The sequence below is a fragment of the Misgurnus anguillicaudatus genome, chromosome 8, assembly GCF_027580225.2.
Source record: "Misgurnus anguillicaudatus chromosome 8, ASM2758022v2, whole genome shotgun sequence".
Taxonomy (NCBI): domain Eukaryota; kingdom Metazoa; phylum Chordata; class Actinopteri; order Cypriniformes; family Cobitidae; genus Misgurnus; species Misgurnus anguillicaudatus.
Window position 1 is genome coordinate 17,239,106 of NC_073344.2, and position 13,663 is coordinate 17,252,768.

At 37.4% G+C, this 13,663-nt stretch overlaps 1 protein-coding gene across 1 annotated transcript in view; it reads right to left on the reverse strand.

Moving 5' to 3' along the window:
• cntn3b (contactin 3b) overlaps window positions 1–13,257 on the reverse strand; it is a 92,228-nt gene extending 78,971 nt beyond the window's left edge. Inside the window, exons 1-2 of the mRNA XM_055213570.2 lie at window positions 12,799–13,257; window positions 1,593–1,730 (exon numbers count right to left, since the gene is read on the reverse strand). Coding sequence (XP_055069545.2) covers window positions 1,593–1,647 — 55 coding nt within the window. The 5' untranslated portion in view covers window positions 1,648–1,730; window positions 12,799–13,257. The remainder of the gene's footprint in view (window positions 1–1,592; window positions 1,731–12,798) is intronic.
• Between the last annotated feature and the right edge of the window lie 406 nt (window positions 13,258–13,663).

Here is a 13,663-nt window from a genome sequence, read left to right on the forward strand (position 1 = left end):
AGACATCGTGGTTTTCCCTGACAGACGTGGTTTTAACGTCTGGGCTGTGTTTGAACGTCTTTAAAATGCAAAATTGATTCATGGGTATTGGTACCTCACATACTGTATCTGTACCTAAATAGTACCTTTTAAAGGGTACCATCACAGTGGCAGCTTTGTAGTGTACCTTTTTTACTTCATGTATTGTATTTTTTATTATATTTGCACTAGGAAGACTAAAATCCACAGCAAACACAATTATTTCCATATTTAGCAACTTCTTACACAAGATATTTCATCCCTATAGTATTATGTAACATATGTCTAAACAGATGAAAGCCAGAGACTTACAGGCATTAATTTCTCTGCCTTAACAAACATTACTGAAAAACACCCTGCGGCCACCTGAATTCTGCGAACATGCTGAAATATCATCCTGCGAATAAATGAACTCGTGTGGCTGCTACTATTGCCGAAATAACAGAACAGTTGTGCATATCATTTGTGAAACGCACACCATAACTACAGTTGTCTGTAATATAATAGGAATTTGATGCATGCACCGGTTATAATTGTTCTGTGTTTCGGTTTCATGAATACAAGTCGAAGAGGAAATGATTTAGTCTGTATTTCTCCAAACAATAGCATCTGTTCCACCATTAATCAAACCTTCTGCTGAAGTTACTGAACTTTGCCACCATGGAACAAAAATAAGTTGATGCCTTTGAATTCGGAGTTTCATTTGTAATCTGTTGGGTCCAGAGAGGCGGAGAGAGAGAAAGTGACTTCTGCCGAGATACGGACGTGCCTCCATTCCAAGGATCCCGATAATCATCTTTGACAAACACAGTATTAGTCCACAATCTCACTTCAGCCTTCGGGGAGCACGAATGTAAACGAATATAGGAGGCCGGGATGAGGAGAGGTAATAAAAAACTGCCTTTCCAATCAATTAAAACTCCCCACTGCCTCCGAGATGATAATTAAAAGTTTTCTTATAGGGATGCATTTCAATTTATATACACTCGATTTTTAGTGACCATGACTGTGCATAATAATGCTATAAGGTATTGTGAGTGAGAGCATTGGTATGTGGTTGCTATGGTGTTCTGGGTGGTTGCTAGGTCTTAACACATTCACATGTGTAGTATAAACTGGGTCAGATGATTAACACAGAAAAGTTTAATTAAGTTTAGTTTAGAGATTTTGTATAAGCAAATATCACTTCCTACACCGCATGTGATATAATATTTGCAAGCATGCAAGATCACAATTTTTATATAAAGAATAAGCCTGATTCCTCAATAAGCCTTCTTAATAACATACTTTTATTTATTTTCTCAATATAACCATTAAGTTGATTTAAGTTTAAATGATTTTCAAAACAACATATTTTGCATTTTGAATACCAGATTGACTCGCAGGATGAACAAATCCAAGACTTAAGATTGTAATGCAATTTTCTTTTTCAATCACAGCAAACGTGACAGTCCATTACACACGCACGCACGCACGCACACACACACACACGCACACACAAACACACAGTCATTATAAAAAACAGCATGCAAAAAAACTTTAGTTTGAATGAAATCAGCAGTACAATAATTTACCTGCTAGGCAGCTGATGATTGATAGCACCACAAGTCGTTTCCATAGTAACGTCATCTTTAGTTGCCAAGGGCAAGTATGACTCTCATCCAATTGCCTGTGAATGGAATAATTTCTCCCTTGAACGCGAGACGTATAATCTGTGGAGGAAAGTAATTACAGAAATAATTAAAATGAGACATTTAGGGCCTAAATATGACAGCCGCTTTGCTTTTATAGACCGATCAGAAAGATTAGGCCTCTGTTAAAGTGATCACCTTCACTGCCTGAGACAAATGTTGTCAAATACTGTTGGAGCTGAAAGTAAAATGTCAGATGGATCAATGAGACTATATTTCAACAAAAGATGTATATACATCAAAAAATTCAATATTTGCTTTAATGCCTTCTCAGGTTAGATTGAACCATCAAAATGTAAGTTGTACCTTTTTTGTCACTGGGACGGTACCTTTTAAAAAGGTTATTTTATGTACCATTTAGGTACAGGTATAACCTTTAAGGTACCAGTATGTACCTCTAAGGTACCAGCGTGTACATAAGAAGGAACCAGTATGTGCCTTTTAGGTAGAAATGTGTACTTTTTAAAACGGTGTCCCCCAGTGACAACTTTGTACATTCATGTAACTTTTTTCTGAGAGTGTACTTTGGCATTAAGGCAAACCATGGAGTATTAAAGGGACATTCCACTTTTTGGGAAAATATGCTCATTTTCCAGCTCCCCTAGAATTAAACATTTAATTTTTACCGTTTTGGAATCAGCTGATTTCCGGGTCTGATGCTAGCACTTTAAGCATAGCTTAGCATTATCCATTGAATCTGATTAGACCATTAGCCTCGCGCTAAAAATAACCAAAAAGTTTCTATATTTTTCCTATTTAAAACTTGACTCTTCTGTAGCAGACATATTGGTATTATGCACTGCCTGAAAATAGTCCCCTGCTATTGAAAGTTACTAAGGGGAATATTTTCGGGCAGTGCGTAATATCACTACGCCTGCTGCAGCCATGTTACATCAGCAAAGTCCTTGATTATTACGACAGAATGAGAGTATAGTTCCTAGCCATATCTGCTTAGAAAATTGCAACATTTAATTTTCTGTCGGTCTTAGTACACGATATAACTACAGAAGAGTCAAGTTTCAAACAGGAAAAATATCGAAACTGTTTGGTTATTTTTTAGCATGATGCTAATGGTCTAATCAGATTCAATGGATTGTGCTAAGCTAAGCTAAAAGTGCTAGCGCCAGACCTGGAGATCAGCTAAATGGATTCCAAAACGGTAAGAATCAAATGTTTAACTCTAGGGGAGCTAGAAAATGAGCCTATTTTCAAAAAAAGTGGAATGTCCCTTTAAAGAATCTGGGTTTAATTCAAACATCAAAAATGCACCATAAAACAAAAAGCTCACAGGTAATTAAGCATACATTAACTACAATTTTATTTGTTGATCCTTTTGTGGTAATATTTTGTAGCCATTATCATGGGCTATGTCTGTATCGACCTTGCACAGTGTTGTAAAAAATTTTTTTGCAAAAGCCTCACTAAATTCTTCTCAAAGCTGCATGAGCATCATACTCCGAACACACCAATGCAACATGCATAATGCATCTTTAATATAATATTCAAATAAAAAACAACAACAAAGATGTCAATTGTTCAAAGTTGGGCATCACTTTTAGCCACTACTTGAATATAACCAAACCCAAACCATCCTTATTATACATGGAAAATGTGATGTTTTTTTCACATTCCTGTTAAAAAATCTTAAATGTTAATTCTGCACTATTAATGGCGGATCTACAAGTGAAAGTTTTGCTGTGATATTTGCGGTATAGATTATGCACCATCACTTTTAAAGCCAAAGATACGAGCCAAAACCTGCAACATCAAAGAAATCAGGGGGCTGGAATTTGTTGACCTCAAAAGCTACTTTCGCTTGACTATTAATAGGAGCAAGCAGCCAACCTAAATACTGATACTGTAGCTTTCAACTAGTGCTGCTTTCAGTAATGTATACTGTAGCATTCCACCTACAAACTGTACACTGTATATAATAAATAACATCTATGATGTTTCTGCACAGGGTTGATACTGACAGAATAACTTCCTACAGAAAAGAAAAACTACAAAGGAGGACTTGATAATATCTCAATTATTTCTCCACAATCATATTAAATGGAAAGCAAGTGGAGACGTTTGCAATTTCTAATCGGATTTTTCCTCTTTCTGCATTACAATAATACTTTCTACATTTATTTGATTGCTTTACACATTTACAATGTTAACAATTGTCTCATTTGTTTCAAGTTCTATTCCAAAGTTGAAGTCTCCTTCCTGAACCATGAAAGAGCAACATTCAAACAATAACTAATTTTCCTCCAGATTGAAACAACTTGATGTTTTACATTTACAGATGCTTTTATCCAAATCAACTAACATGCAGTGCATTACAAGGTATACATGTGCTCTCTTGGATCGAACCCACAATGTTTTGCTCTGCTAATGCAATGCTCCACCACTAAGCCACAAGAACATAGGAACCTGTTGTTTTGATTACTAGATACATACCTTAAAGGGATAGTTCACCCAAAAATGAAAATAAGGTTGTTAATGACTCACCCTCATGTCGTTCCAAACTCTTGAGACCTCCGTTCATCTTCGGAAAGACAGTTTAGGATGTTTTATATTTAGACCGAGAGCTTTCCGACCCTCCATTGAAAATCTATGTACGGTATACTTTCCATGTCCAGAAAGGTAATAAAAACATCATCAAAGTAGTCCATGTGACATCAGTAGGTCAGTTAGAATTTGTTGAAGCATCGAAAATACATTTTGGTCCAAAAATAACAAAAATAAGATTTTATTTAGCATTTTCTTCTCTTACCGGTCTTTTTGCGAATGCACATGCTGACGTACAACGCTGGTGATGTGTTATCCTCAGACATGTTTGGGAAATTTACAGCGTGCGTCTCCCTCAGACTGTAAACGAAGCTGGGGTGCACAAGATAACACGTCAGGAGTGTCGTACGTCAGCAACGTAGTACCTCAGCAGCGTCACTGCAGTCTCATGCATGCGGTTCACAACAGACCCGGAAGAAAAAACAATGCTGAATAAAGTCACATTTTTTTATTTTTGGACCAAAACGTATTTTCGATGCTTCAACAAATTCTAACTGACCCACTAATGTCACATGGACTACTTTGGTGATATTTTTATTACCTTTCTGAACATGGACAGTATACCGTACATAGATTTTCAATGGAGAGTCAGAAAGCTCTCGGACTAAATTTAAAACATCTTAAACTGTGTTTCAAAAGACGAACAGAGGTCTTACGAGTTTGAAACGACATGAGTCATTAGTGACATTATTTTCATTTCTGTGTGAAATATCCCTTTAAAGGTGCAGTGTGTAAATTTTAGTGGCATCTAGTGATGAGGTTGCAAATTCAGTCCACTGCTCACCCATCGCTTTTAAAATGCATAGAGAAGTTACGGTAGCCACCACATGACAAACATGTCATCTTCGGAGACAGCTTCGTAAAAAAAGTTTGTCCATTAAGGGCTTCTGTAGAAACATGGCGGCACAAAATGGCGGCTTCCATGTAAGGGGACCCTCTGTATGTAGAAAAAAAGTCTCATTTTAAGGTAATAAACACATAATGGTTCATTATGAAAGGTCTTTATACACCCCTGATTATATAGTTTTGTATATTATTTTGCATTTCTGTCAAGAGATCCTTCTAAAAATGACACACTGCACCTTTAATGCAGGCGTTTTCGCACTTAATGATAGAAGGGACCTTCAGCGAGGTACCCTTTCCTAAATTTCAGATCCATATATCCATATTTTGTAAAAAGGAACTTTTAAACTGTTTGATCAAAAGTAATTTTGATATTATAATTATTAAGACAACAAATTGTTTACACACTTAAACAATAAGCTACATTTTACCATTTTTGCTTTGTCTTTTTTTCTCTTGAAGACCCTAATTTGAAAACCTCTGCCTTATGTACTACACTGAACAGTATCATACTAGTAAAACATAAAACTTAATATTTTTTCCTACACACAAAAAAAAAGGTCCCTAGCTGTCACTGGGGTAGTACCGTTTAAAGGGGACATTTCACAAGACTTTTTAATATGTCAAATAAAACTTTGGTGTCCACAGAGTACATATGTGAAGTTTTTTTTTTTTTTTAGCTCAGAATACCATATAGATAAGTTATAACATGTTTAAATTGCCACTTCGTAGGTGTAAGCAAAAATGTGCCATTTTGGGTGTGATCTTTTTCACGTTTTCTAAGTAGATAGAAGCACTGAGGACCCAATTACAGCACTTAAACATGAAAAAAGTCAGATTTTCATGATATGTCCCCTTTAATTAAAGATCCTAATATTTACCATTTAGAATAGGTATAGATTTGGTAGCAATATATGTACTAATATGTACATTTGAGATATTAATATGCATTATTTAGTACCAATATGTACCTCTGAGGTACTAATATGAACTCTTTAGGTGTAAAGGTTGAAAGGGTACCACTCCAGTGACAGCTAGGGAATATTTCTGACCATTTTTTCCAACAGTGTATTTAAAAATCTAGTGAAGTAGCATTTTACGGAATCAAAGACACTCTCCTTACACGACGGTTGTTCCCAAATGTGGGAAAAACTAAATTAGCATCCAGTAACAAATACATTTTGGCATTAGAATGCAGATGTCTGTAGGCAGCAGGCGTTGAGCCAGTTCACTTTACTTTATAATAGAGCTACCGTGTTGCCAAGTTGCCCACGTTAAGATGACCAATCTGTTTGGAATATTAATAAAGTATTGTTTACACAATGTGTTCATTTATCACTTAAAAAGTGATGATTCATATGTACTGTATCTCTAGCTTTCTTATCATGTGAACTTCTGCATCAAAATGCTTTTGTTCTATTTTTAATACCCATAAAACTTAACTTGACGAGACTGGCGTGCACTCTGGGATTTTTACAGCATTTCATAAGGATTTTCCACCAACGAGCGCTGGAGCCGTGCCTTTGCTTGCGTTTTCCTTTGAAAATCCAAAGCTGTCACTGTTCCAGCTCCATAGCCTGAGGCCATATAATTTATTTGATTTTTCATCCTATCTGCAGTTAGTCAGTCTTCACTGAACACATAATGAATTGTCCCCGAGATTGTATCGTCATCAACCCTGAGGTTTAAAATCATTTGTGTACACATAGTTTCTTATGCTGTGCTGGCTCTTTAAATCAATAAAGGCTTGACAATTTGGAGGAAGGGCAATCTGCTATCGTTCTCATATAATTGCATAATCTCCAGAGGAGACCCTTGTTTGGCGCTGTATTCTAGTGTGGATAACTGTTAAAATTGTAGGGACAGGGGGTCTCTTGGTGGATTTGCTCGGTGGCTTTTGAGTTTTGTGGACATGTTATGCCGCAGGAAAAGTCTGTCAGATTGGATAACCCAGCTCTGCATGTGATGCCGAATGGGGGTAAACGTAGACAGAGTTTACCAATGGTTTCCTCCGCATGCAACCTCTTTTGCCAGGAAGGTCTCGCCAACTTCCAGAAGTCAGTACTTCCAGAAAAACGCAGAGTTTTTTGTGATTGTTGCGGGCAAAAATCCTTGATTTTGCGGCACGTTTTCTTAAAAAATGCGATGGAATATATGGGATATTTATGCAATTTATGCGAAGGAATTTACGAAAATTGCGGAACTTGCAAAAACTGCGGAAACTTGCAAAAGCTGCAATGATGTTCACGTCACATAATCACGTCACTTCATAACGTTCCCATGGCAATAGAGGACACGGCTGCGCTTTTGGGAAGCAAATGCAACATTTTTCAACTTTCTGCTAATATATATGTGACTTTTTGCTACGAAAATGCAGAGATTATAAAATCATGCAAGCCCCGCATATTTTGTGTGCGGAAATATGTAATTAATGCGGCGAAAGTGCGCCGTATTTGGAAAAAATGCAGCCCCGCATAAATATGCGGACTTTGGCTGATTATGCAATATATCGCGCGATCGCACAATCACGTTTTTCTGGAGGGACTGAGAAGTAAATTTCCATTATTAACTAAACTACTATTACAAAATTAATTTTTTTTCCTATTTAGCTTCTTCATTTTCTACATAATATTAAAGAATTATGCTGCTTTTACTCACCCCATGTCATCAAAGATGTTTATGTCTTTCTTTGTTCAGTCAAGAAGAAATAATGTTTTTTTAGGAAAACATGGGATAGTGGACCTCAACAGTTTACAGTTTCAATGCAGCTTAAAATTGCAGTTTCAATGCAGCTTCAAATGACTCTAAACGATCTCAACCGCGGCATAAAGGTCTTATCTAGCAAAACGATCATCATTTTCGCCAAAAAAAGACTTTTAAACCACAACTTCTCATCTTGCACTAGCCGTATGACCCTCCAGCGCGACCTTACGTATTATGTAATCAGTAATCACGGCAAAAAGTTGCGCATTACATATGCGAAACGCACACTTGCGGACCATTTTAAACATTAAACTGACACAAAGACATTAATTAGTATCATTCCACATACAACAACGTCGGAACGGTCCTCTTTCTCTATCCTTGTAAACACTGGAATGGTTGTTTCGCATAAATCATGCAAGGCTAGTGCAAGATGAGAAGCTGTGGTTTAAAAGTACTTTTTTTGGTGAAAACGACTATCGATATGCTAGATTAGACCCTTAAGTAGCGTTCACACCAGACGCAAAAGAGGCGGCAAGCGCAAGTGAATTACCTGTTAAGTCAATGCAAAGACGCAAATAGGCATCCTGCAAATGGCGGGGAAGACGCGGCATGAATTGCGCGGAACGCACGGATGGCCTGCTTTGTGTGAATTGAGTTGAAAAATCGAAACTTTGGTGGATTTCCACGCTGCGTTAACCAATCAGGAGCTTGCAGTATTGGCGGGATTACAGGAAGCGAGCGAAGGCAGAAGGAGCCCCTCCCATGACGTGAATTTCCGTGTGAATGTCTCGAATGATTAGAATTTCATGCGCGAATGAAGCGAGTAAACTCAAAATGTTCAAGCGTCCAACTACCTCGTTCGCGTCTGGTGTGAACGCTACATTATACCTTGGTTGGGAGCGTTTTTTTGTAATCCAAATTTTGTATGTTGTAAAGCAGGGGTTTTCACACCTGTCCTGGTGGAGCACTAGTACTGCACATTTTGCATGTTTCCCTTTTGCGACACACCTCATTCAGTTACCTTACACACCCAATTCAGGTCTTGCAGTCTCTACTAATGAGCTAAAGATTTAAACCAGGTGTGTCTAATGAGGGAGACATGCAAATTGTGCAGTACTAGTGGTCCTCCAGGACAGGTTTGAAAACCCCTGTTGTAGAGCACATTCTTGTTACTTTTGACTTGAATACACTAAACATTTTACCCTGCTGGTTCTCCACTTGATGTTCATTATAAAATCTGGATCCTGAAGCTAAATCCGAACAAGATATTTAAGAGTGAATCTGAGGGCTGGCGCAGGTTTTGGAACCAAAATTTTTCAACCCTATCATTATCTCTGAATTTAGTGGTAGTTTATAGTTAGGAATAGAGTTAAGAATACATTTATTTGGCAAGAAAGTTGTTTCAAAACCAACAACTGATGCCGATCCAATAATAAGACGTACTTGCCAAAATCGTGATCATCCTTTAGTCAAACTAAACACCTCAAGGAGGTGGGCTTCACTGTAAGATTGCCAGTTCAAGATCCATCCTTGAACCATTACTATTGTGCCCTCGAGCAATGCACTTAACCGCCAGATTGTACACAATAGATGTTCTGGAGGTCACTTTGGATAAATGTGTCAGCTAAATGACTACATACCATAAAGCTCTGAATCTTCTCACACGCAGTTTGCGAGCAATGCTGTAGATCATATTTACTGTAGATGAGCTGTTTGATGGTACTTGGATTGACGCTGAAAGTTTAAATTGAGAGTTGGTTTCATATTCCTACTACAACTCATCCATCATTGTGATGAAGCGGATTGAATATTGTGTTTTAGCCAATGATGATAAATCACATTCCAGCACGACTATCAGACCATTAATTTCAAGTGAGAACAGCACTGTGATGATGTTAGATATACCAAATAATCAGACACGTCTGCTAAAGAAAATAAAGTAATTGTCTAAAGACTATAGTATACTGATGTTACAACAGTTCATAGTACGGATGCATAACGATTAAGTAAGGAAAAATTGACAATGGGCCGTTGAATTATAAGAAAATAATGCACACCCGCCGTTACCCAGCGTGTTTGGGTTATTTTCAAATAATTATTCAATTATTCCGCTTATACCACGGTTACCACAAACATTGCTCTGGTGCCTATTCTTAATATATTTTAAAGGTTAGGCGTGCGGTTATTGAAAAATAATCAACACCCATGGAACATTTCTTAGCCAATCAGAATACAGCATTTATGAGGGCCGTGGTATAATCGCGATTAATCTATAACAGAATAAAAGTTTTTGGTTTACATCATATATGTGTGTAAGTTGTGTATAATACTTATGTAAATATAAATATGCACACATGCATGTATAATTTTAAGAAAAAAATATATATATATATTTATATATTAAGTATTTATATTTATACATAATATAAATTATGCAAAAATATAGACATGTATATACACATGTAAACATTTCTTAAATATATACATGCATGTGTGTGCATATATCTATACAAAGTTATTATACACAGTTCACAAACATATATGATGTAAACAAAAAACTTTTATTCTGCTATTGATTAATCGCGATTAATCGTTATGCATCCCAAGTTCATAGTCAGCATATACTGTAAAGATGCAAAAATTAGAGGAAGATATAAGTACATGCAAATGTTGGTATGTTCGTCACATAAAGGTACAGGATTGTTTAGGAAGACTCTAATTGTAGATCACGAGTCATATGAGGTGTTTTATGGTGCATTATTGGTTTAGTTTTAATTAAAAAATTATCACTATATGCCATTAAAGTACTGTAGTAGAGAAAGAAACTCCATGCATTTCATAAAAACATTTTAATTTATGTTCCTCAGATAAAATAACATGATTTTGGAAAGGCACCAAGACCAGTAAGTTATAACAGATTTTTTTACTTTTTCGATGAACTGTACCTTTAAGAAGACTGTGCAAGTTTTAATCTTTACAAAGAGAAGTTGATTCAATAAAATATGAGCTTGGGTTTAGTGCAAGATGTGAATACAGATCTAAAGTGGAAGCCTTGAACCCGAGCATAACAGAAAACATCCGTGCTCATCCACCAGAGCACTCCTTACACCCGATTGGATTTTTTTCTGCTTTAGCATCCAAGCGAATTACAGGAAAAGCAGGAAGACCAAGCTCAAAGCCAGAAAACAACATTCCTAGAAATGCATTCTCTGTTGAACGCAGAAGTGTGTTTCATAGACATGTTGTGGAAACGGAGGAGTAGCTGAAGTGCACTTAACAGAGGGGGAGTTGTCACAATTCAACCATTACAGCAAATTTCTGCCTGAAGCCTCAAAAGAAAGAGATGGACAACAAACTGGAGTAACCCACGGACAGAAAAACAGACGAAGTACAAGTTTGCAGAGGTCGCAGGAACCACAACCGAGAGGGATGGATGTTAAGACATTTAAAAACACACACCCTGTTATATAAACTAACAATGCACACATTTCATCCTCACTTTCAAGTGTATCTTTAGTTACTCTTTAAATAAACTTCATGCGGCACAATGAGAGATGTAAATAGTCCCGGAGGAAGCCAGACAGCGTTGCGGAGAGATTTGACTCAATTCCGCTCACCGCTGTTTCTCACCTCTAATTTAGCTGTGCTTGTTAGCAACAAAATGAGATGAGCCATGCATCCATAAATAAACATGAGCACACAAGAGAAAGATCCCATTCCTATTTGAATAGCAGATGTGGTGCGGATAGATCCGGATATGCTTTTCATTCCATCTCTCTCTCTCTCTCTCTCTCTCTCTCTCTCTCTCTCTCTCTCTCTCTCTCTCTCTCCTGCAACACATATACTGTACTGTAATGGCATTAAAGTTCCAAGAGCTTAGTCACACCTTTGTGAGATTATAAACCAGGTGACAGACAGTAGCCGTCTTGGCTAATAGTGACTGATTCACGTTTGGAGGTTATCTTTAATGAATATTCAAAGTATTCACCAATGAATCTCCATTCCGATTTGAAGGTAATATTTAAACAATTAGGCAAATAACTTCAATTATACACTCCATTGACAGCATTATGTTATCATTAGCACTAATAAAGAGTAATATCTGCCGTATAAAATATAACTAATCTATGTTCACTAGAGAAAGTTAAATCAAAAATATCCAGGCTTCATAGAGACCAATATTCACAATTTTCCCCCTGTGTCATTTTATACTTTATTGTTTAGACTTTCCATGTCCATCCATACCTTTATGAGATAAATGAAATATTGATGTACTGTATCAGGCAATTGAGACTTTTGCAATGGATGACTAATCACAACTAATAGTAGCCTAGGGAAGACGCGTACCTTCCAGCTTTTATAGCTTATTCTATCCTATAGATCTTAGTATTGCATTTGACTCAATGTTCATCTTAAGTTCTCTGCAGTAAGAAAGATGTTGTGCGCCCTGTAGATGACCGAGATCAGTGCGCAACTCGCCACATAAATCACACAGTCACGGTTACCACAAGCGCAAAAGCTGTCTGGAGACCTTAGTTCTCATCCCAAAGCACACTTGCCCCAAAACAAACAATACGGAGTGCAGCAGAATGTAACTGAATGCAGTCGTTTGGAAAAGTTATAGTGTTTAAAACTTGAAAACGCAACGAGACGTCCGTCTGACGCATTTACATACTGTAGATAAGACAATAAAACAACACAGAATGCGTCTTTTGTGAACGCCCCTCTTCACAGGATACCCAAAAGCTTCCGTTACATGTGTAGAAATCCATCGTGGTCGTGGACAGATTTTACGCGCTGTCCAGCAGTTCAGCCTTTTTATGTATGTTAACATAGCACATCATTTATTTATAACGATGTAGTACTTTATGTGTGATGAACACATAAAACTTACGTGAGCTACGTGAATACGCGTTTCGCGCGCATGCGATCGCTTCAACTTAAATTCGAATAATGAAACAATTACAATGTATCAACTCACCGTGATGCAATACTCTTCAATGTATTCCGACTTAAAATAAGAAAAGACAAGGAATTTACTCCATTTTCAGTGGCGGGATACACCTCGGCACCTCTAACCCCCCAATTTCGTCGGCAACATCGTTCCAATATCGATCTCTGACTTTCAGTCACAAATAATTATGCCACAGAACGCGTAAAAACGAGGCTTATTCCCTCTCGGTTCGCGGAGATTATTCCTTAAAGATTAGTCCACGAATCGCACACGTGCCCCGTTTTCACCAGCAGAGTGGTCCGAAAGACTAGTGGACACGGTTGGTTAGATATATAAGATGCGCATCGCCTCCAGCAGACGCGCAGAGATGCATGCAGTGCGCAGTTGTGGCACCTCAAGGCGCGCTGGTCATGATGTTGATGTATGCTGGTGGAGGGGATCAGTGTAAGCACGCCCCAAATTCAACCAGGAAAGTGTTACAACGCTTTGATTATGTGATAGTAATCATTTGCGTCACGTCTTAACGCACGCGCTTTCTTGCAACGATCCTCTGTGGTTTGTGCAGAAGCAGAATGTAGAACTGGAATGTCAAGGACCGGATCATTGTGTTTTAAGTGTCAAATTTGCAATCAAATCATTTGGAGGAGGCTTGTCAAATGCACATATTGTATATCAACCTTAGGTGCAAGCCATCGAGCAAGTGTACGCTCTTGAAGTTTGTTTTTGGATGCATATGGATAAGTCCAAGCAAAATACTGTTCAATAATATGGTAATATTAGTAATCACAAATTTAAGATGTCATATTTTATGGCATTTTTCATACTGGGAATTGCATACCAAACTGGTTAACATTTGTAAGTAACCATGACATGTTATTTATGCAAGTGTTTT